Genomic DNA, 25866 nt, shown 5'->3' on the forward strand with positions numbered 1-25866 from the left:
AGAAGTATGATCCTGGTATTTTGTTGGTTACGTCGACAAAGGTTCCAGTTGATTTGACCAACAGAACAGCCTGCTCATGAAATTAACATGCAAGTGGCTGAGCACTCCACTGACATGCGTAGTTCTCAGGGAGACACAGTGATACATAGAATGTGACAAGGCTGGCTCTTCGAAATACAGATACAACTATTTTTTGCCAGCTGAGTGGACTGGAGAAAAGTGAAATGAAGTGTCTTGCTCAAGCACCAACATGCTGCCAGGAATCAAACTCATGATCTTACAATCGCAAGCCAAGTACCCTAACCACTAAACCACCTGCATTCACATGTGTGTACTAATCGTAAATATGTTGGCATTCATATAAACGAGAGGTTCTCAACCTTTTTTTACCTATGGATCCTTTTGATTACTGCTTTATTCTGGTGGACCCCCATGGGAATTGTGAAAGAAGTTCCTATAAAACTAGTTTTTAAACATCAAATGGCTATTTTGTTTTTCACACATTCACTTGTGTAGGCACTTATGTAAAACATTAAGGAAAGAAACCGAGCTGTTTTCTTACAATACATACAACAAAGGCAACATTTTTTCAGGGGCCCTTAAAGTACTATTGTGGATCTCCAATTTGCTACTTTGTTGTGTGGACCCCCAGAAATCTTATATGGACCTTCAGGGGCCATATGGACTTCAGTTGAGAAACACTGATGTAAACAGTGTCCTTTGTTAATAGACATGCATGAAAGCATGTGGGGTAATTATCACAACTATCTGGAAACAAGGTGAGGGTTGCTCATCACGAAAAGCAACTAGCCATAGGAAAATCTGCCTTTAAAAGACTCATCTGACCCATGCAAGCATAAAAAAGGAGACAGTAAAAGTGATGATGATGATGATGCCAACTGAACACTACTTGATTGTCATTGAGATGAAATTCACTGAAAGCATTTTGATGTAATTCAGGCCAAATCACATGGTGGCAGCCAACCCTGACTAACCTATTTTTTTTCTTAGGCATTTGTGTACCTAGAATTCTATGATTCCACAACTGCTGATAATTTGCCAGACTTTTCCTTCAGGTGAGACACAAACATCATTTTGTATAACTGAACAGTTCCACTATAGACATGCAGAAACACAGACATACTCATTTGGTTGACATTGAGTTTCCCATACCAGCATGGGTTAGCTGAATCATCATCATCACTGTTCCATGTCTGCCTTCCATGCAGGCATGGGATGGACGGTTTGACAAGAGCTACCCAGGTAGAAGACTACCCCAGGCTACTGTGTCTGTTTTGGCAGGGTATTTACGGCTGGATGCTCTTCCTAACATCAACCACTCCACAGTGGACTGAGTGCTCTTTATGTGGGACCAGCACAGGCAAGGTCAGTTTTGGCATGGTTTTTACAGCTGGACGCCTTTTACAGTGTGGACTGGATGGATACATTTTACATGGAACAGTGAATACATATTGAAATATTGTTTACAATCTGGATGCCCTTTCTGTTTGCTAACCCTTACCGGTTTTTTAACTAATAGAGATTTTAACCCCTTCATCAGTATTGCAAAGATGTGAAATAAAGAGCACCTTACCTGAAAACAAAAGTTGGCATCAGGAAGGGTATTTGATCATAAAATACTACCTCAATGAGATTCGTCCAACACACACCAGCATGGAAAACACAAACATAGAAATTATAAGGCGGTGAGCTGGCAGAAACGTTAGCATGCTGGGCGAAATGCTTAGCGGTATTTCGCCTGCCATTATGTTCCGAGTTCAAATTCCGCCAAGGTCGACTTTGCCTTTCATCCTTTCGGGGTTGATAAATTAAGTACCAGTTACGCACTGGGATCGATGTAATCGACTTAATACTTTTGTTTGTCCTCTCTATGTTTAGCCCCTTGTGGGCAATACAGAAATAAGAAATTATGATGGTGAAGACACTGCTTCTGCCAAGAACTTGCCTGGTGAACTAGCAGAATCATTAGAACACTGGACAAATACCACGTGACACTGGTTCTGGGTCTGTGATCTGAGTTCAATTACAGCCAAGGTCACACTGTACCTTTTATCTTTCTAAGGTCAATAAACTAAAAGTACCAACATCAATTCTCCCTCTCAATATTGATTGTTCTCTCTTTGGTTATTATCATTTAAATGAGAATGTCAGTTAGTTTCCACACCCAGTAAAAGAGAAGGCTTAAGCCAGAGCTGGCAACTTGCTGCCATGAAACTAGCTTTCTTCAGAAACCACCCAAAAAATTCAAACCAAAGAAACCTTTGTAGTCCAGAGGCAGACAAGGTGGATATGGGAGAGTTTGGTATGTGGTGCAGCACAGAACAGCTTATGGATATTTTCCCTTTAAATATAACCAACCATATTTTTTAAGATTATCATTACAATGCAAAGGATAATGTATTTTGGTGTTATTTAACCCCCGGTCAATTTGGAACAAACAGGTCTATGATCAATAACATGCTAATTGTAACTGTCACATCGTCTTTTTAAGAGTATAAATGACTAATCAAATGTGTTACTTTTTTTATATCAAAGATGGCAGGCTATGATTTATGAGAACTTACTGCTTATTTTAGCAAGGTGACTTCTTTGGCTCCAATACTCTTTAGAAGAAGATAAATTAATGTACAACTACTAGTTGCTAAGCTTTACTTTACAGAAAGGGAACCATTTCACAGAATAAGTGACCGAGTTTCCTTACCTGATAAATCTAAAAGCAATGAGGGAGCCTCAACACAGTTGTCCTCAAACTGGCTAACATAGCAGTCAAACCTCCCTCAAAGTCATCCTTATTACTTTAATAAAACAAGGAAAGGACATACGAGATGATGTAGTCCTAGATACCTCTAAAAAGATGTGAGAGTCACAACTGGAATGCAGGACTGGTCACAGGTCTGCTCTAGTAAGGATGAGTCGTGTCTAAACATGTTGCCAGTAAAATGCTTAAGTGCTGAGAAAGTACAGAAAAAGCAAAACATTTTCTTATGGGGGTAGAAGTTAAAGAAAGGAAACGAGTCCCAAACGAAACAATGAATGACCGCAGAAATAAAAACACACATGTACAAACATGCACACACACACAGACTTTAAAATCTTATATCAACATTAATGAAAAATCCACGAATCTGAAATGTGTAAAGATAAGAGGTATGTTAACAATCAATGCACTACAACTACACATTGCAAATAGACACACACAAAATATACACACATATGCGTGCATGTGTGTGTGAATATATACACATATATATATATGCACATACACACACATGCACTCTGACATAATAACATACGCACAAAAAATAAGATGATGTTTGGTTTTTATTTAAACGTTTTAATTATGACTTTTTTTCTTTCTCCTTCAATGCTTTTGTAAAGTGTTTCAAGATCGAGGGGGGAAGGGGAGGAGGGGAAAGGGAGAGAGAGAGAGAGAAAAAATCCGACATCTTCAAATACAGATGTTTATAGTCCAACTTTCACAATGCATTGACACATGAAATATGGTTCTTGTTGGGGGGTGGGGTGTTCCTTTAACACATACACACACACACACAGACACCTTAGCTCTCTTCACAACACTTGTGTGTGCGTGTGTGCGTGCGTGTGCGCATGCATGTGTATGTATCTATGTTTAAGCCTTGTAATATGTGTGTGTGTGTGTGTGTATAAAAATGTTGTGCATTGTTAGGAATGGGTAATGCAGAGAATTATAGTGACACAGAAAGAAAGATTAGGGGGTCGAGGAAAGGAGGGACAGAGCTCAATTATTGTAGTGATAATGATGAGGATGGGAAGGAAGGAACTATATATATATTCATATATATATGTTATACCATATTGATGAAGACGTAATCCATGGCGCTATGGGCTTCTTCAGAAAGGGTCCTTGTTTGAATTTTGTTTTTTGAAATGTCTCTTTATTTGTTTAGTTGAGTTTTCATTTTTTTTTTTTTTATCCTCTTGCCAATAGGGGAAGAAAGAAAAAAAAAAAGAAGCTTAATGTTGTATTGATATATCGAATAGTTGTGCAACCTGATTATCTGTGATGTAGGGTGGGGGGGGGTCAGAGTGTGGGATGGGACAAGAAGGAACAGACCAGTTAATAATTTGTCCAAATAGGTAGAGGAGTGGTGGTGGTGGTGGTGGAGGCGGGGAGGGGGAAAACAAGTTTAATGACCAAAGAGAGATTGACAAGACACGTACATAATGACAGACAAATTTTCAACAGAAATTGGGGGGGGTGGAAAAAAAAAAAAAAAGGTTTCAGGGCTGAGGGTTTAGTTTTTTGAAATTTGAGTCAAGGAGAGTGACTGGTAAACAAATAAATAGGCCAATCTATCGGATGAAAAACAATGGATACAGTTTGGAAGTTTCAATGTTGCTTGGTTTCTTTGTTTATTTTGTTCTTTCAATTCATTTTCTTTTTGTCTTTGTGATGAGGAATTATTTATTTGTTTGTTTGTTTCATTATCTTTTTTTTTTGTTTTTCTCGCTTTTTATTTCTTTCCATATTTTTGTTTGTTCGTTTGTTTTTTTGTTGTTTTTTTTCTTTTTTGGCTTTTTATTTTTTTTTCCTAGTTTCACAGAACACTTTGGCCATTTCAATGAGGCAGAAGAATAATGAAGATAGCGATAGGAAGGAAAGGAAAAAAAAAAAAAAATTTTTTTTTTTTAAATCAAAAAGATTGTGAGAGATGGTGAGAAATACTTTTACAGAATGAGGCATGTTCACATCAAGCAAACCAAAAAAATACTCGCACATACATAACAAACAAGCTAAGAGATATCCATGAAAAATAATCCATTCGATTGAGTCACAACTAATCCCATAATCAACTAGCATGTAGTACGCGAAGAGAGAGAGAAATTTTCAACTTGACCCTTATAGCAAAGGCTTGTTTTTATAACAAAGTATCTGTCTTTTACAGAGAAAGAAAAACAGGAACACAACCACATACCTATGAAACAACTGAGTCTTCAAAATACTATATATATATATATATATATTCTTCACCACTCACAGTCACAGTATGGCCAGATTATATACATATTATATATACATACATAAGATAGCTATCTAAATCGTGCCAAACATCAGACATTTTATATATACATATATATAATATATATGCATATACACACACGCGCGCGTGACTTTAGCTCTCTGATACATAATGCAATAAAGTGCTCCCTCGATGAGCTGTAGTGGTTAAGCATTCAACTGCAATTGGAACATCAAATGCAGGAGTTCCAAACAACCACAATTGTAAAATGTACAGGGGAACAAATGATATAAACTTGTGTTTATTGTAATTTCTCCTACACACACACACATATATATATAGATAATATATATATATATATACACACAGATGGATAGACAGAGGGATACATACATGCATACACACACACACATACATACATACATACACAATATTTGCAGGCAAAAAGATACTAGATATCCCAAAAGTGTACATTATCGACCAACTTTGAGCTGACTGGAGGACATGCGCCACACCCCTAAACTACTATTTCTACAAAGGTGATCCTTCTTTCTACAACAGCAGTCTGCTTAACAGACAAGTCAACTGAATCCATTGTTTCTGGTGGGCAAACAACAACACAGCAAAACCCTCTCCAAAGGGACAAAGAAAGCAGCTAGCCATTAAGTAAGGGTCAAGCAAAATAGATGACTTCCAAAGTGAACAAAAACATCTCTGGAAGGATCTAACAGAGAAAAATGACAAAACAAAATCCTTTTTAAATGAAATCATAATAATAACTTTGACACTGGCATGGAGCCTCATTTTATAGAGGAAGGGAAATTTGTGATATTCATGCCTTTCCCCGAGGCATAGGTGACATAAATGAAATGGTTCGCAAACGGGAATCAAAAGCGAACCATTTCTACAAAATATGCAATGATTACAATACAAAGTGTTAGAAGTATCCGACTGTCTGCCAGGTATTGTCTAAACTGTACTTTATATTGCTTGAGGTATGCATCTGTATGTATGGAGTAAAAATGTTATGTGTGTATGATGTATGTATGAGTAATAATTAATGCTTCATATGGGTGTGTAAGGGTCTCCTCTTTTTTTAAAAAAATTATTTGAAATTGAACTAAACCTATTATCATAAACTGTTTGTGATGCCTGAGGGTAGCAATATTATAAGTTGTGATGCCTGAGGGTGGTGTGTTATGGGTTGGACAATAAAGTGTGAATATCTCCAAGGGATCTGGAGGGATTGTCTAATATCCAATCAGCTTCTAGAATCAGCTGGCAGACTTTCTTTCAATGAGCAATGTCAGTTAAGCCCCAAAAGAGAGTATACACATTTGGTTTGTTGGTGCCAAGTGTAGGGACCAATTTAAAAGAAAATAGCTGGCATGGACTATAGAAGGGTGTTTCTGCTCTTTTCTTGGTCAGAGAATTTTGGAAAGAAAAGGAGTTTTAAAAAAAAAAAGTTTTAAATAAAATAAAATAAACTGCTTTCACATCCCAATCAAAATTTTTCTCCACCAGTCACCCGAATGCTGATTGATCAGAAATGGCAGAAAAAAAATGATAAAAAGTTTTAAAAGAAGATCAAGATGATATCAAAACAATAGTTTGTAATACCTGGGTGTTTCTGTGATGTCTTCAGGTTTGCCACAGAAAGGTTCAGTGACCTTAGGTATACTGAGACCATATTTTGTTGCTGTATGACAGATTAAGTCTTTGCTAGGTGGACGATCGCGTGGTGTTAATACCAGAGACTCTTTGCCAGCGACTGGCTGAGGACTGGCATTTTTAAAGTGATCGTCCTGTCTCTCAGAGCCTATACTTTCATTGCTACCCACATTAACTTTTTGAGATTCCTTTGTAGCTGCTTGATTAGTCTGGTTGGGTTCACTAGTGTCAGCCGACTCCTTCTCTTTTGATGAATTACCAGAAGATTTGCTTGATTGTAAAACACCTGTTTTATGGCTTACGGACAAATCCAATGTTGTTATGTCGGAGTTAAAGACATCATCTTCAGCTGCTAATGCTTTCTTACCCTGTTCTACTTCTTCGCCAGATCTACTGATTTCTCCTTGCTTAGAAGTGGTGATACACTGCCCACCATTCACCTCTCTTTGCGAACTAACATCATTGAGTGGACCTTCTTCACAAATGGTATTTTGAGATCCAATATGCAAATGAGACTCAGTTGTGTTCTTAATTGATTCTGAAGCTGCTTTAGAAACCCCATTTTCCTGATCTGCAGTTTCTGATATTTTCTTCACAGTTTCCTTTCGTTGTGCAGATTCTACCATTTCACTGTTACACGTAACACCTGTCTGCTTTGCAGTAGCTTCTTCCGTTTCTTTGTTCAATTCACAGATCAATTGTGTAGTCTGCAAAACTTGATGTTCAGTTGATTTCTCTGTCTCCTCTAAATTCTCACCTGACTCAATTCCAGGACTAGCTGGTAGCTTATTCGCAATATTTTTAAACTCAACTTCTGACGACTCAGTTGAGTCTTTGTGACAAACCTCTGATACTGTTTCTCTCTCTTCAATCAAAGTATTTTGTGTTTCTTCGTTGTCTATTTTATCCATGAGATATCCTACATCCATATCAGCTGCATCACAATTAGAATAACTATTTAATCTGTCACTACTGGTTTCTGCTGGGCAATTAAATGAATAATTGCCCATCTGGTAGGGACGAGGGGAAGTATTAGTTTGTTCTTCAGCTCGACTAATTTCGTCTTCAGTGCAATTTGATGACTGATTGCTCCCTACAAGCCTACTATTAGCTTGAGAAGTTTCTATACGAAACTGTACATTAGGGAAACCTTCAAGTTCACTCGATTCTTTTTGTTGGTTGGAATTAACGAGGGAGAAATTTCGAGTAGCGGGGTTAAGAGAAAAAGTAGCTTCCAAATCATTATACTCAGGTTTGCAATCAACTTTAGATTTACTACCAGATCTTGCACGTGGAATGAGCTTCACAACAGCCGTCTTTACAGCATAGGGTGATTTATCGGTAGGAGCGTCATTTTTCCAAGACAACAATGTTGGAATGGGCGGAGACTTGTTTTCTGCAGCTTCATCTTGCTTCACAACTGGTACTATTATATCACTGGTTGGCTCTGTTTCAGATCCACCCAACGATGTAAGACTAGGGGATTTGGCTGATTCACAGGAGCGCTGTGTCTCTACACTAGACAAAGGGGTCTCGTAGATCGAATCTAAGGAAGTTTGAGACAGGAAGTTAGGCTGAGACAAAACGCCATCGGTCGAGTCAAGCGAGACGTCGTCAGGATTCCCGTCAACTACTGGCAGAGGTGCATTTTCTTCAGGGGATAGTGGCTGGGGCGGAGAGGTATCACCTTTTTCAGAAACAGGAGGAGAAAATAATGCTAACTTTGACATAACATCATTGTAGGTTTTCTTAAAATCATCAGAAGAATCTGTGTATGTGGAGAGCGTTGATAATTTAGCCAATGTTGCTTGATGCAACAAAGACAAACTGTTCATCAGTTTTCCATGGTTTATTGCAACTGCACGTTTTCTGCGATGCCTCGTAGTCAAGAAAGCAACACCTAGACGTTGGTTAGGAGTGAGGTTTCTTTTACGTTTGTTCTTGCCTCGGGACTTTATTTCGAATTCTTCTTCGTAGCTTATGGTTGCATCTTCCCCTGAACTAGAATCTGTATTTATCATTTGGGAGTAGCCATCGTCGTCAAGTGACATAAGCAAACCAGTATCATTGGGCTCATCAAGAGTTCCTGCAATAGCCACTCCCAAATATTCATCTTGAAAATAGTCACTAGCTGGTCGGTCATAGAACATGCTACCAGAATGCTGAGTGAACAGGGAAAGACGTCCATTATCATCACTTATTGGACTTGAATAACTCATTAGAGGTACTCCACCACGATACTTATTTTTATCAGCTAGTTTAATTCTTTCCCATCCAATATTCTCAATACGGCCAGGTATTTTGTTACCAACACAACTACGATGTGGAATGCCATCACGTGTAGCAAGAAATTCACTGGCCTTCACCGTTTTACTTGGCAGCTTTAACTTCTCCAACTTCACCACTAGAGACCTCTGGTGTGCTCTTTTGTTGACAACAAGACAACAAACATTTCCGGAAGAGGCTTTATGATCAAAGTTATCGTGGCTGTCATCGTCGTCGTCGTCATCGTCACCATCGTCATCGTCATCTGCGTCAACATCATCATCATCATAGCCCTCTAAGTGAGGATCATAGATATCTGTGAAATCCATTGTGGAAAAGTTCATGGTGCGTTTTGAACCATCTTGGCTTCCATTATCAGAACCCAGTTTTCGCTTGCGCACCTGCTGGGAATCTTGGCTGTTTGAAGAGGATTGAATAGAAGAGTTAACGGTGAAACTTTGTCCAGTTGGTGTATTACTGGGTTGCCACAGGGATGAACCAGATGTTGGTGGGGGGTCATGAGGTGAACCAATGTTAGTTGGAAAAGGAGACTGATTATCTTTACAGGAACTCAATGGACTAGGTGAAGAATTGTTGGAGGAATTTGGCCCGACTTCAGGTTCTGTTATGTTATCGATTTTGGGGTGAGCGTCAAAAGTAGTATCAGCAGTTTGTTGAGGGAGACTCATAGTAAGATTAGTGGGTTGCTCAGGGCATTGACCTGGACACAGTTTAACTGGAGGAGTGATATTTGTTGCATGTGAGGTAGGGAGCTGGCTATTTTGTGTATTAAAATTATTATTGTTACTACTACGGTACTTGTTGTCAGTGATGATGCGAGGTCTTGCTCCTGGGAGGGGTGGCACAACATTGTGTTTGGGAAAAGGGCGAGTTGAACGCCTAACATGCGTGGTTTTCACAGGCGGTAACGTGTTTTCAGTTGCATTGGAAGACTGGATATTGGCTATAGGCGGCGAATGCAGAGTTTCTATTAACACAGGAGTCTTGCTATGACTTGTTATTTCTGATGCAGAGGATGGGAGTAAATACTGGTTATGAGGATTGGTGCTGGGTAAATTCTTGTTGTAAGGTAACTGAGAAACAAGGGAGCAGTCTGTGTATAACGAAGAGTCGGACAGCAAATCACAAGAGCCCTTTCTCCTGTTAGTCACACGTACTTTCTTTCGCCGACGTTTTTCTTTTGCTTTAGTCAATTTAATCTTGACATTAGACCTTGCACGGTTTCGAGGATTCTGGGATAACATTCGTTCATATTCTAATTGAAATCCCGATGGAGCATTTTTACCCATTCCTTTAGCACTCATAGGAAGCAATTTCCTATCCACTGTAACATACTTAATACCAGGTTCATAAGAAGAAACTGGTTTTGGCTCATTCAACAAACCTGGCAATAAACCAATTTTAGTCGATATACTTGGCTGATCAGATGGAACCATATAACCAAAACGTGAACACGCTCCAGGATAATAACCTGTCTCTTTAATTTCCTTCTGAATTCTTTTGATATCTCGTTCCTCCAGCTTTGGAATCTTTACCAGCTCTCGACCAATTTTAAGCAAACTATAGCGGCGAGCGTCCATTGGGTGCATGCGAACAATGCAAACAGCATTCTCTTCAGGAATCATTGATTTTTGGAGAAGTTTAAGCCGTTTGTAGATCGGGGTTGGCACATGGAAAGTGTAAGTATACTGCGATAGTTGGGAATCCACAGGCATAGCTGACATAGATTTAGCCATAGTAAAAGAAGACCTTTTCCTTCCACGCTTGCTCTTTTCAGGTGGTGTTCCAGGAGGCAGAACAGGCTGTAGTTTTGGAGTTTGTGAAATAGTTCCTGGTTCCACCTTGGGATTCTGAACATAGCCTTGGTAAGTTTGGTAAGTATCCATATACCTCCAATAAGTGGTGTTCCTATAATTTTGACCTGGAGGTCCAGGGTGCTGATTCCAAGATCTACCTTGTTGATAATATGATTTACCATATGACCAGTTATCCGTTTCACCTCGTTTCTTTTTTAAAGCCATACGACCCTGTTTAGGCATCATGACATCCTGTGTGGTATAATTCGGTTCAGATATGTTGTATGAGTGGGACCTGTCATGCCCCTGTGAAACATGATGGCCCTGAGGAAGATTGTGAGTTTGCATCATGTTATGACCAGAAGATATGCTATGACCGGACATATTGTGACCATGGGCACTGGGAGGAGAAGTAGCTGGACTGTGACCTGGTGGCGGAAGTTGAGGTGCAGCGGCTAAGTTGTGAGAGGGATGAACAGAGTGACCCTGAGATATGTTGTGGACTTGTGGGTGCATTGCATGGCCATGCCCATGAGGAGTGACACTTCGGCCCATAGTATGACCTCCATGAAGGCTCGTTGACATACTTGGTGTCAAAGCACGCACTTGAGTCACGTGCTGGCTTTGAGACATGTTCACAGGAGCGACATTCGGCCTTGATGGCATATTGTGGTTAGTAGGGATGCTATGTGGGGGCATATTCGTAGGAGTGAGAGAAGGACCAGGTGACATTGCTGGCATATTGTGTCCAGAAGATGACAGGTTACGGTTTTGTATATTATGTCCAGGTGTCATGTTAGGAGCGGAGTGCATGTTTGATCCAGTGGGCATACCTGAACCTAATGTCATGTTTGAAACAGGAGGCATATTTGATCTCGTCATATTCTGTCCAGACGTCAACGTTTGATTGGGGGGCATGTTTGGGCCAGATGATATGCTTGGAGCAGAAGGCATATTTGAACCAGTTGACATACTTGTACCAGATGGCATACTGGTGTTGGCCGGCAAATTCCCACCTGGGGGCATAGTTGGACCAGCAGATATGTTGTGCAGAGGGGTAACATTGTGAGATGGTTGAGTACCAGCACATTGCCATGCTCTGTTCGGAAAAGCTGCATAGTCATAACCAATATCATAGCCTCCGACACTAGACACCATCTGTTCCAGGCTGGCTATCGCCGAGTGACTGCGGTTACCGGTTTGGTTACCGGGGAACGACATAGTCAGCGACTGGTAACTGGGTGCCTCTTCTTCGCTTGTGACAGAACTACAACGTTGTGGGTGTGACGTATTCTTGTTTGAATATCCTGAAGAAATGAAGGAGCCTTGATTTGATTGGTCAACAACACTCTGGTGTCGGCTACCTTCAGCAGAGGTGAAAGAATCAGAGGAAAGATCAGCACAAGAATTAAGAGAAGGGGTTCCAAATAAATCTTCATGGCTTATGTTAATTGAGGACATATGTTTCTTTTGTGAGTTACTACCATCTAATGGAGTCAGTGAAGCATTTCCAGTTTCCGATGGGGGATGATTTGAAGAATCAACACTTGAACGACCTTCGGCTGTTTCATCTAACTTTTCTATGCTTGACATCTTTTCAAAAGTCTCCATAGTAGTATCTTCTGAAGAAACAGGTTTTGGAAGACTCTTAAAAGGGTCAGGTGTAGTACTGGCACCCATACTTATTGATTCACTAGAATGTGTGGAGCATCGGCTGATACTTCGCTGCAATGACTGATGGGTTGAAAGATCGGCTGGAATGGTTTGCTTTGGGCTGTCGTTACAAGTTAATAATTTGTGGAAACTACCCTGGCTTTCCTCAGGAGGAGGCAACGAAGGGGTCTGATTATACATAGAACTACCTGATCCTTGTATTCCAACATTTCCAGAGAGTGGAACAGGAGATCGGCTTGATTCGAATCCATCACGAGAATAACCGGGGGACGGGGATAAATGGCCAGCGAAGGGGCTGTTGTGTGGATCTGAAGTGTGCCCACTGTCAGATGTTCGTGAGCGTGAATAGGAGTCCGGACTATATATGTTCGTCATGTCATAAGGAAATGAAGCAGGATATTGATCAGTGCTGGATTCACTTAATGTAGCAGCTTGTGAGGGATGATTTTGGGGTTGCTGATTGGCATATGGACGGGAGAAGCCTTCTGTCATGTAGCTGCCATTGTTACCATGCACATTACCGGCCCCAGCGTAACTGGAAGGATCAGCACGTGCTGAGTGTAAAGAGCGTGACCATGCAGGGTTCCAGTGAGATGATTGCTGATCGACGTTAGGAACACCGCTAGACATATCCTCACGAAATGCATGAGTATCCCATCGGCGATCATAATCCTGATAATTTGTTGGACTTTGGTAGGCCTGCATATTGGAACCGGAGCCAAGGAATCCAGGGTCATTTTGGAAAATAGGGCCATAATTTGAAAAACTTGAAGCCTGTCCCTCGGAACTTACAGGGGAGGGATTGTTGGCAGAGCTGATTACAGGGCCACGAGGACCCATTCGTTTGCGAATCTTTGGTTGTTCATCTGTAAAGATAAGAGATATTTTATATATAAAGATGTATACATGTGCATAATTAAAGAACAAAATACCAGCAATGGATATACTTGTAGTTTAAAACCCTTTTGAAAGCAGGGCATCTCAAAGCTAGTTGGATTTACTTATTCATATTTAAATCAAAATTACAATGGAAATCATGTTGCAAAGTTAGTGATAATCACTCGTACTCTGAGCCAACAAAGGAGCCTTTATGTAAGAAACAGTAACCAAATAGGGAAGGAAAAGTAACTCAATCTCCCTGGCTGTGTGGTATGAAACTTGCTTTCCAACCACATGGTTCTGGGTTCAGTCCCACTATGTGACATCTTGGGAACATGTCTTCTACTATAGTCTTGGGCTGATCAAAGCATTGAGAGTGAATTTGGCAGATAGAAACTGAAAGAAGCTCGTTGTATATATATCTATGCATGTGTGTCTTTGTTTGTTCCCTGCCACACTGCTTGACAACTAGCACTGGTGGTATTTATGCCTCCATAACTTAGTGGTTCAGTAAGAGAGATTGATAGAATAAGTACCAGGCTTTAAAAAATAAGTACTGGGGTTGGTATATTTGACTAAAAATTCTTCAAGGTAGTGCCCCAGCATGGCCAGTCTAATGACTGAAACCAGTAAAAGCATCTAAACCAGCCATATCTGGCCTCTCACTTTTAACCTACAATGTCATTCTAAAAAAAAAAAACAATGACATCTTTGAAGCAATGAGATAATGCATGATTACTTCAAAATAATGGGAATAAATAAGCATTAGATTTGACAGATCAGTCTGAATGCTAAGGGGTTAAGTCACACTTCTCCATCTTACAAAAAGACACATTAGATAATGTAGTTTTAGGTTCACAATGAATAGTAATAAGACAGAAATGGTCACTGCTGGAATGCCTTTAGTCAAAGCTCCATCGGGTTGACCTGGTGCTAAACATCAACAACCATTCAGCATCATTATAGCACAAGTTCTGTGATCTTAAAATTTTTTTTGCAATTGAATTCAAATCTTTTACTTTCCTTTATCTAAAACGTTCTCATTTCAGCCATTAGACTGTGGCCATGCTACGTTACAGGGGCGTAAACACACTAACTCTAACTGGTTGTTAAGCCTATGTGTGGCGGGTGGGGGGGTAGAGAGAGAGAGAGAGAGAGAGAGGGAGAGAGAGAGAGGGGCAATAAGACACACACGACAGGCTTCTTTCAGTTTCTGTCTACCGAATTCACACACAAGATTTTGGTTGCCCCAGGGCTATAGTAGAAGACACATGCCCCAAGTTCCTCAAAGTAGGACTGAACCAAAGACGATATGATTGACAAGCAAACTTCTCAACCACAGAGCTATGCCTGCACCTTGCACCCAATTCCTAAAATACATTTAAAAAGTCACAGTTGTTAAACCAGTCTGCATTCATATTGGTTTTAGAATTTAATCAAAACAGAATTACAATAATGAAAAGGTTAAAATCTAATTAATTACCAGCAGGTTTTTCATCAATTGGCCCATCAAACTGAGGGATAGTTTCTTCATCAGATTCAACATCCAAAATTTCATCACTAACCATTTCTTCATCCAATGATTGAGAAAAATCATCTGATTTGATGTAATTGCTGCAAAGATAAAACAAATCGATAATGTGCAGAAAATAATTTTTCAGTGCATTAGGAGATTGCATCGTATACCGGTTTCAGTCATTTGACTGTGGCCATGCTGGGGCACTGCTTTGAAGGGTTTTAGTTGAACGAATTGACCTCAGGAGCTTTTTTTTTTTAAAGTCTAGTACTTATTCTATTAGCCTCGTTTGCTGAAGCACTAATTTACAGGGATGTAAACAGACCAACACCAGTTGTCAAGCGGTAGTGGGGACAAACAAACACACACACACACATATATACAATGGGCTTCTTTCAGTTTCGGTCTCCCAAATCCATTCACAAAACCTTGGTTGACCTGAGGTTACAGTAGAAAACATGTCCAAGGTGACATGTAGTGAGACTGAACCTGGTACCATGTGGTCGAGAAGCAAGTTTATCATACAGCCATGCCAGCATTGTCATGAAGTTTATGAAATATTCTGACATTAAGTCCATAAGTCTAAATCAGTTCTTAGCTTGACTGGTCTATCTCAGTCATGTGAAGGGGGAAGTCGTAGACACTATGACTCCCTATTTGCTTTTCCATACCCAAAGTAAAAAAAACATTTGATAGAATAATCTGAATGCTAAAGAGTTAAGGCAGGGTAATAGATAAAATAGAATATTTCTGTGAGACAGCAGACACGGTGCCTAAATTTCTACTCTGTTCATAAGTGGTCATCTTTGTATTTCCCCATTGTTTTTTAATTTCTAAAATTTAATTCCCCTGTACCCTGTTCTCTAGATGACCACGATTGAATAAGTTGCATTGAGGCAGACTTTTTTGGAACAGACATTTTCTGAGACCTCAACACAATAGATGATACACCTGTCAAGTTAGTTCAAGGATCATTAGTTTCTTGGTCTGTTCTTAATATACCTTGTATTGGGACTTTTAGGGGATGCCAGACATTTGGGGACAGCTGCCGAAGCTCACTCTTACATTTTGCTTTTGTTGAACAATTGGTAGAAATTATAGTTATTTGTGAAGTAATATAAACAATACTTTGCATCATAAACCATGAGACTGGAAACAGTTTTTAACAGTTATTAATTAAATTAAAGATTTTGTCTGTCTTTATATTCAGAGTTCAAATTTGCCTTTCACCCTTTCAAGGTTGATAAAACAAATACCAGTTGAGCTCTGAGGTTGATGTAAATGACTTAACCACACCCCACCCCCAAACTTACTGGCCTTGTACCAAAATTTCAAACCAACACACCCAACATAATAACTAAAAAGCAAATCTAATAAATGTATCCTTTTTAAAAGGCTTTATTTTATTTTTTTTTTGCTAATGTTAGTTGCTGGATGGCTCTACAGCAAATCATCAATCTTAATTAATATCTAGCCAAACATAAGTCGTTTACCTCATACATCACATATATCACCCATTCATCTCAGCATAGTTGTCACGCCTATACACGCCTTTCGTTGGTAGCAGCATCTTAAATACACATACTTTATATAATCTAGGTTTTAATATCAGAGGTGACCTTGCCCTAAAATATATTCCATAATTTGTTTGATCTACCAGCAAACGCCTCCCCCATTTCAAACAAAACAAAGCAGCATGAACAAAAAAAAGATTCCTTTGCATCACAACTTACTGCCTTTCTGCATCAGACTCCAAAGGAAAATCTTCGTCCTTAAAAACTTGGGACATTGTTACACTTTCACGTTCATCTTCTTCTGGATCTTCTAAAGGCTGACTTGAAAGGATGCTGTCACTGTCATTTACAGTTCTCTCTTGAGATGGCTTTTCTCCTTGACTAGCCAACATAGATGCTAGTAATTTTGTCAAATCAGTACCTAAAAATGGAAAGAAATATCAATTATATATACCATTAACCCTTTCGTTATTGTATTTCTGCTGAAATACACAACCTTTGTCTTGATTAATTTTAGAAATAATGAAGAATTTATTAAAATACCAATCATTTTTTAAGCTGGCGTTTGAAACATAAACTTTGAAAGTTTTGAATTTAGATCACTTTAAAATTGAGAATTCACGTCATAAAACTAGGGTTGGTTTCAGGTGGCCTGGTATCAAAAGTCATTGTCAACAACATTCTTGTATAAGAATCATATACATACATTTATATATTTGTTGTGCAAGATTTTTTATGTGAAGTCGTGTGTTGAAACAGATATTGTTATATTTCAGAATGGTCATTTTGCCAGTTTAGCCAATAAAAACACACGCACTATATATTTGGTGTTATTTTGCTTCAGTGTTATTTATTTTTTACATTAATCTTTACATTAATATATATATACATATATTCAAACAAATAAAATATTTACACTTTATACTTGTACTGAGTCATTTCCTGGTTTTGTTACCCAGTACTAAAGCTTCTTACAAGCATACACATCAGTATGTGTGAGAGATCAACAGAAAGAGTGCAGCAAAATTGCTGGTGAGCATAGCAAAGCCAACGCTTTGGACAAAGTCCTTCTTCAGGGTAAAGTAGACAGGAGAGGAAATTATACAAAAATAAAAGACAGACAGTAAGGTTTTATATCCTCTGTGTCTGAGAAACTGGCAACTTATAAGGATTGCAAAACATGACCTTCATACACTCTATAAATATGTACATACATATATATGCTGTTCACTGGTCCATATTAGGAAAAACATCCAATTCTAAAAAAATCCAGACCAAAAATCATGCTAGACATAATGGAGTCAGCCAGTTTATTCTGTTGTTGTGTGTGTCAGATGATAGACAGTCACAGTGGATAACAAAACAAAAGGCTACACAACATGTGGTCAAGGGAAGGACTGTGGCAGGTGCGAAAGTGAGACTCATAGCAGAGCAGTTTAGATGTTGAAACTCATCCTACTCATGCCAGCATGGAAAAACAAATGTAAAATGATGATGATGAAGATGATATGCATGTAACAAGTGTAGATATTGTAAAATAAAAACTAATTCTACCTCTGTACCTGTTAAAATTTATATATATATATATACATATATAAAACTGGATTAGCTTTACAGGTGTCCTAATCAAGATTTTCTAAGAAACACAGAAAAAGTTTTATATGCTTCCACAAATCCTTTTAACCCTTCAGCATTTAAACTGGCCGTATCAGGCTCAAATATTCTACCCATTTTAAGTATTTCCAGCCAGATTCTAAAAATAAACAATCACATCTCTGCTTCTCTCTCTCTCTCTTTCTCTTTGTAGTTTCAAAGCTACAAGATAATGCATGAGTAATTAAAAACAACGTGAATATATAAGCATCCCATTTGAGCAGGCTTAGTTTGCCAAATGATGAGAATAACTCAATTGGTGAGCTCCATCCAATAGCAATGATTACATGAATATGGAGAATCTTGCCTTTCACAATATAGAAACATTTCTCATGGCACCAGCAGACAAAATGGAAAAATGTTGCCCTAAATGATAGCAAGGGAGATGAGCTAGAACTACCACTCTCGACTCACATGGCTTGCACTTGCAGACAGCAATTTCTGCCTCAATAGCAGTAAACAGGGATACGGTCTGGTGGAGTCAAGAACCCTGGAAGTCTCAACTGGCACCTTTGGAAATGAATAACCAAATTCTGAAAAGTAAAGCCTTTCAGTAGTGTGTGTGTACGTGTGTATGTATATATATATATATCATCATCATCAAACGTCTGTCTTCTATGCAGGCATGAGTAGGATGGTTTGACAAGACTACACCAGGCTACTGTGTTTTGGCATGCTTTTTACAGCTGGATGCCCTTCCTAACACCAACCATTCTGCAGAGAGGACTCACTGCTTTTTATGTGGCACCAGCATAGGCAAGGTAAATTTTGGCATGCTTTTTACAGCTGGATGCCCTTCCAAATGCCAACCATTTCACAGTGTGGAGTGGATGCCTTTTACATGGTATCAGCACAGGCAGGGTCGCCAAGTAACTTGCAAGACAAGGAATTTTGAGAGAGGAGGGTCTTACTACAGAGGAAGTACATAGTTACTTGGGAGAGGGGCAGAGAGAGAAGCAGAGACAGAGGAAGAGAGAGGGAAAGAGATACCTGATTAAAAAATAAATAAATTAACTTACCAGTAAGTTGAGAAGAATTATCTTCTTGGAAACTCTGACTAGATTCCAATACTTGATTAACACATTCAACATTAACAACAGCTGCAACTTCATCATTCATTTCATCCTCATCATACACAACAGTTTTCTGGGAATCATCAGCTGAAAATAATAAAAATAAAAATAAAATCCAACCATTGCACACGGGAATATTTTTTGAAGTGGGGAAAAAAAAAAAATCAAATTAGCAGATATATTTATACGCACACACTTATATATATATATATATATTACATACACCAGAATAAGCACATAAATGCAAAGTAAAACAGAAAAATTAGTACTCGAATACCAGAGGTAGAGTAATATGCTTTATAAAAAAGCAGCAAAACTATCACAAAATCTGTTACTCAGAGATTCACGTTTTCGTTCATCATAGGTTTGTTTAGAATGGAACTGTTCCATAAATAATAAAGTATATATATATATATATATATATATATATAGAGAGAGAGAGAGAGAGAGAGAGAGAGAGAGAAAGAGAGAGAGAGAGAGATTGTAGTTTCAAGAACACAAATGGTGCCATATACATTTTCTTCCCTTACATCCAGTAACTTAGCTGTTTGGCAAATAGAAAATGATACAATAAGCACCAAATTGAAATATGTGCTGAGGTTGATATGATCAACTATGCAGGAGAAGAAAAAAAAACCCCAGAAAACTCCCTAGACAGTGTTACAAGGATGACTGTAGTTTTAGGTATCACATCCATTGCTTCCCGATGTGACTCAGTCCTATGACTGAAACGGGTGATAATAGAAATAGGTGGAGATGAATGTTTCACTGTTTACTTATTGATTTATTGATTGGTAAAAAAACGATCAGTCGCTCAGGGTTAACATAATTATTATGTAACTGAAATAGAAATCCAGCTTTTGAAATGCATCTTTGGTTTGTGCGAAGAATATGAGATTGCCATAAAAGATAAGGATGGACCATTTAGGAAATATGGTTGTTGTTGCTTAGCCCTGACTGTCTCCAGTCAAGCAGATCAATGATCAAAAGCATTCCAGTCACGACTCTCTATTTTCAAGCAGTATTTCTAAGACTTCACTATCACATGTATCCTTTAATTTTTAAGATGATTGATTTGATTTAGCTACTCTTTCTAGCAGATTCAGCCACTGCTTCAGGAAATATGATAAGTTTGGGTTCTGAGTGATGATCATGAGTAAAATGGATGTAGTAACAGTACAGGTTTAATCTTTTACCATTTAAACTGGCCATATATGGCCAAAATATTCTACCTGCTTTATGTTGAAACTGGTCAGGTCTAGCCTCTCACACCAACACTACAATATCATTCTAAAAATTTAATAGCTACCTCATCAAAATTACAAAGCTACAAGACAATGCATGATTAATTCAAATGGGTTAATTAGTATTGGGTCTGTAGTTTAACCTTTTATCATTTAAACCGGCTCTATCTGGCTCAAATATTCTACTGGTTTTATGTTAACACAGGCCACATCTGGCCTTTCACATCTACCCGACAATATTATTCCAAAATTAAAGGAACCACATCATCAAAATCTCAAAGCTACAATGTATTGCATGATTAATTCAAAACTGTGAATAAATAAGCACTACATTTGACAAAAGAAATATGAATGCTAATGCAACAGAATGTGGTTGAAGGTTTCCTAAGCATCTGTTCAATTATGCAGTACAGGGGTATGAAATGTTTCGGCACAGCCATTCTGGCACCACTAATTCAAAACCAACTTGTTTGACATCAGAACTTTTAATGTTTCCTTCATTCTCAACTCCCCTCTCTGTTTATTTGTGTGAGAAGAGGGAACATGTTCATGTCAATAATGTTTGATTAATAAATTGTGATGTCTTTCTCTTGCTCCCCCTCTCTCTGTATTATTTTAATCTTTTACATGTTTCAGCCATTACACTGCAGCCATGCTGGGGCACCACCTTCAAGAATTTTCAGGCAGACAAATCAACTCTAGGACTTATTTTTTAAAGCCTGGTACTTAATGTATCACTCTCTTTAGCTGAACTGCTAAGTTACAGAGACATAACAAACCAGCACCAGTTTTCAAGTGGTGGTAAGGGACGTTTAGAGACCCCCCCCTTTGGTCATGACTGACCATTGGATTGCACCTAGAAACTTACCCTCCAAGGCACAAGTCCTGGCAAGGTCGTTTATGGAAGACCAGCAGTCGCCCATGCATACCAGCCTCCCTCTCCACACCACCAGTGTTATCCAAGGGAAAGGCAAAGGCTAAAACAACTTGGCACCTGTGATGTCGTGAGTGAACTGGAGCAACATGAAAAAATAAAATGTCTTGCTGAAGAACAAAACACACAGCCTGGTTTGGAAATTAAACTCACAACCTCACGATTGTAAGCTCGATGCTCTAACCATGATGGGCTTCCTTCAGTTTCTGTCAAGCAAATCCACTTGACCAAAGCGCCATGCAATGGAATTGTATGCTGAACCATGTGGTTAGGAAACAAGCTTCACACCACACATGTTTGTGTATGTATTTCTCTCCTGTGTCAAATTGACAGCATCCAAACAGTCACACTCAATCACATCATTCAAGCAGTTATAGACACGACAACAAGTGCAGGTGTCACAGATAGAAAAAGAGCTGTATGCTGAAATGAATGAATGTAGACTGGTTGCCATCACACAAGTGATGTGATGTGATGTATTGTGAGTGCACATGAATTATGTGCATGAGGGAAGAGGACATGCGTGTTGTTAGTTGACCATCATTAAAAGTAAATTGCTAATGTAGTGGACGATGAAAGTCAGTATGATAGCTAGCTACTGACATGTACGCATGAGCGGAAGAGATATTAATAAGATCATCATTAACTTATAATGAAACTAAATGTGAGAATGCCTTTAGTTTAAGTAGTAAGTTTGTAAAAAAATTCTGGCATTCCTTTGCTTATGATGACAAGGGTTCTGGCTGATCCGATCAATGGAACAGCCCACTTGTAAAATTAACGTGCAAGTGTCTACCTTTAAAGTAGTTCTCAAGGAGATTCAGTATCACACTGAGTGCTACAAGGCTGGCCCTTTGAAATATAGGTACTACACATTTTCAACAGCCGAGTGGACTAGAACAACATAAAGCAAAGTGACTTGCTCAAGGACAGAATGCAATGCCGGGAATCAAAATCACGACTATACGATCATGAGCCTAATACCCCAACCATTAAGCTGTGCTCCACATTCTTGGTAAAGGTATTGTTGATGCTAATGGCAATAATTTTGCCCTCAAAGTTTCAAAGATATAAATGATTACAGGTGTTGGTTCAGAAAAAAATTTCTAATGGATATTACATTTTCAGAACATGTTCTGATCATAACTGATGAGAACATTAAAACGGTGTGATAGGTTTCTGCATGGTATTTATTATCATCATAAGGGCACAGGTGTGGTTGTGTGGTTAAGAACTTTGTTTCCCAACTACATGGTTTTCGGTTCAGTCCCACAGTGAGGCACCCTGAACAAGTGTCTTCTACTATACCTTCCGGCTAACCAAAACCTTGTGAGTGAATATGGTAGATGGAAACTGAAAGAAGCCAATTATGTGTGTGGAGAGGGGGGGCATGTGGTAAGAAGCTTGCTTCCCAACAACGTTTTCAGGTTCAGTCCCACAGTATGGCATTGTGGGCAGGTATTTTCTACTACAGCCTCGGGCTGACCAAAGACTTGTGAGTGGATTTGGTAGACAGGAAACTGAAAGAAACTCATATGTGTGTGTGTGTGTGTGGGCCTTCGTGTCTCTGTTTGCCCACCACCAACACTTAACAATAGGTGTTGGTTTATTTACATCATTGTAACTTAGCACTTGAGCAAAATGAGACTGATAGAATAAGTACAGGGCTTAAAAAACCCCCAGAAAAACAGTCAAGTACTGAGGATGATTCATTCAATTAAAAGTTTTTCAAGGTGGGGCCCCAGCATGGCTGCAGTTGGATGACTGAAACATGTAAAAGATAATATGTATAGAGAAGGAATGGATGTGGTCGAGATGCAACATTCTGATAAGAAATGAATTGTGTGTTAAGACAAACTGCCAGAGAATGCAAGCTGAATCAAGTACCTTGTACTTCCAAATAGTTATCAACTAGCTTTGAAGTGGACATGGTATCTATTTGTGTTTCATTTCAGTAAGATTTTACATAATACTGGTATTAACCCTTTCATTACCAATCTGACTGAAACCACCTCTGATTCTGAGTACAAATGTCTTGTTTTCATAAGTTCTGAAATAAAATCTTCCACCAAACCTTAGTCACAATTTATGTTCCTAACACTAACTGAATGATAACCAAGTTATTTTACTAAATTCTTTGTTATATTTCAAATTAATTGAAAAAAACACAGAGCATCTCAAAATAAATACGGTAACAAAAGGGTTAAAGTTGGAACTGCTCACCATTCTACCAAACGTGTAGCTCACAAAACTGTCAATAAAACTAAGTAATTCTTGCAAAGAAGAAAATAATGGTTGAAAAGAAAACAAAAACTTACTGTCATCAGTGAAAGAATGAGACTCCACAAGAGAAGCTGGATACACAGAGTCTAGACTAGATTTGGCTCCATCCTGAGAATGTGTCGTCTGTTGACTGCGGGAATAAAACAGAAATACATATAAATAAATAAATAGAACAACACTGATGGAAAAAATTACTGTGTATATAGGCACATGCATGGCTGTGTGGTAAGAAGCTTGCTTCTCAACCACATGGTTCTGGGTTCAGTCCACCATGTGGTACATTAGGCAGGTGTCTTCTACTATAGCTTAAGGTTAACCAAAGCCTTTAACAGATTTGGTAGATGGAAACTGGAAGAAACCCATTGTTTGTCCCCACTATTGCTTGATAAACGTTATTGGTATGTTTACATCCCTGTAACTTGGTGGTTTGGCAAAAGAGACTGATATAATAAGTACCAGATTTAAGTAAGTACTGGGGCTGATTCATTTGATTACAAAAAAAAAATTCCAGGTGGTGCCCCAGTATGGCCACAGCTTAACGACTGAAACAAGTAAAGTGTAAATGGTAAAAGGTATACGCTTAAATAAGCAGACATTGATGCTGCAGGGGGTAAGAAGTTTGCTTCACAACCACACAATTTTCAGTTCAATCCCATTGCCCGGCACCCTGGGCAGCTATCTTCCATTGCCTTGTGTTAGCCAAAATCACGAGTTAAAATTTGATTGGTGAAATTTGAAGCCAGTCTGAAGGGCTGTTCCTGAGAAGTAAATATAATCAGCCACTTGGCTTGACACCACCATCTGGTCCCTGGGTGCCTTTTGCAAAGACCCCTCCACTGAGAACATTCAGACCACTCTCTGATCTTTTATTTGTTTCAATCATTAGACTGCAGCCATACTGGGGTACTGCCTCAAAGTTTTCATCAAATAAATCGGCCCCAGGACTTATTTTTTAAGCCTCTTTGGCCGAACTGCTAAGGTATGGAGACACAAACACACACACACACACACACACATATATATATATATACAATGGTCTTCTTTCAGTTTCTGTCAACCAAATCCACTTATGAGGTTTTAGTCAGCCGAAGGCTATAGAAGACACTTGCCCAAGGTGGCATGCAATGAGAGTGAACCTGGAACCATGTAGTTGGGAAGCAAGCTCCTTACCACACAGCCATATCTGCATTTAAGGATAACTCTCATCTTCCCAGCAAATTGTTTCAGAAGCCCTAAAAAAAGGGTCATAGGTACAGCCTTTCCACCTCTGATTAAGTCAGGATGTACAATTAAACGAGCAGGATGTATAGCGACAAACAAACTTACCCATACATTTGATGGAATTGTATAATTTTCTGTAAACGGTTCTTGAGTGTTTCTTCACTAGGTGAGGAGATGAGATTTTCCCTTTCTGTCAAAAAAATAAATAAATAAATAAAAATAAAAAACCATGAATTATTAATGTATGAATAAATGACTAATTCAGTGACATAATTATCTAATATGCACACACTCATTGAATAAATAAAGGTAGGATTTTATGTTATTTATAGTAAAGCTATAAACACTGTCTGTCTTTGTATGATACTATCTGAGCAAAATAGTGTTATGCTGTTTCATGCTTCAGTCCAACCCCTGCCAGCACGGGAACAGGAAAAAAAAAAAAAAAAACGACAGGTGTAAGCGTGGCTGTGTGGTAAGAAGTTTGCTTCTCAACCACATGGTTCCAGGTTCACTTACACAAGATGGCATCTTAGGCAAGTGTCTTCTACTATAACCATGAGCTGACAAAAGCCTTGCGAGTGGATCTGATAAGCAGAAACTGAAAGAAGCCCATTGTGTGTGTATGTGTTTGTCTCCCACTGCTGCTTGACAACCAATGTTTGTTTGTTTACATCCCCATAACTAAGCAGTTCAGGAAAAAGACTCTGATAGAATAAGTACCAGGCTTTAAAATCAGTACTTGAGTTGATTCCTATTGAAGGCAAGACCCAGCTCCCTAATGACTAAAACAAGTAAAAGCTAAAAGATAAACAAACATATAGTGAAGGGACTGAAGAAATTCTAGTGAATACCTCAGTCAGCACTTCATTGCAATAGAACTTGAGGATCTGAAGAGAATGGTGGAGGGGTTAACTCTTCCATTAATTAACTGATTTTGCATTGAAGCCATTCTATAGCAAGGAAACAATTCTTACGGCCACTTGAAATGTTTGTAACATTGAATAAAGTTACGTAAAAATATAATTCTCCATTCTTTGTTTGCTTATAAATCTGTTAATTCAACAGGAGTGATAAATTCGTCATCGGTTCTTAGCC

General features: G+C 38.7%; 1 protein-coding gene across 1 annotated transcript in view; it reads right to left on the reverse strand.

Moving 5' to 3' along the window:
- LOC115223813 overlaps positions 1-25866 on the reverse strand; it is a 201092-nt gene that overhangs the window by 74844 nt on the left and 100382 nt on the right. The window contains exons 11-16 of the mRNA XM_029794483.2: positions 24874-24958; positions 23583-23677; positions 19033-19173; positions 16580-16781; positions 14814-14944; positions 6645-13317 (exon numbers count right to left, since the gene is read on the reverse strand). Of these exons, the coding sequence (XP_029650343.2) occupies positions 6645-13317; positions 14814-14944; positions 16580-16781; positions 19033-19173; positions 23583-23677; positions 24874-24958 (7327 nt within the window). The remainder of the gene's footprint in view (positions 1-6644; positions 13318-14813; positions 14945-16579; positions 16782-19032; positions 19174-23582; positions 23678-24873; positions 24959-25866) is intronic.

This window comes from Octopus sinensis, linkage group LG24 (genome assembly GCF_006345805.1).
Source record: "Octopus sinensis linkage group LG24, ASM634580v1, whole genome shotgun sequence".
NCBI lineage: Eukaryota > Metazoa > Mollusca > Cephalopoda > Octopoda > Octopodidae > Octopus > Octopus sinensis.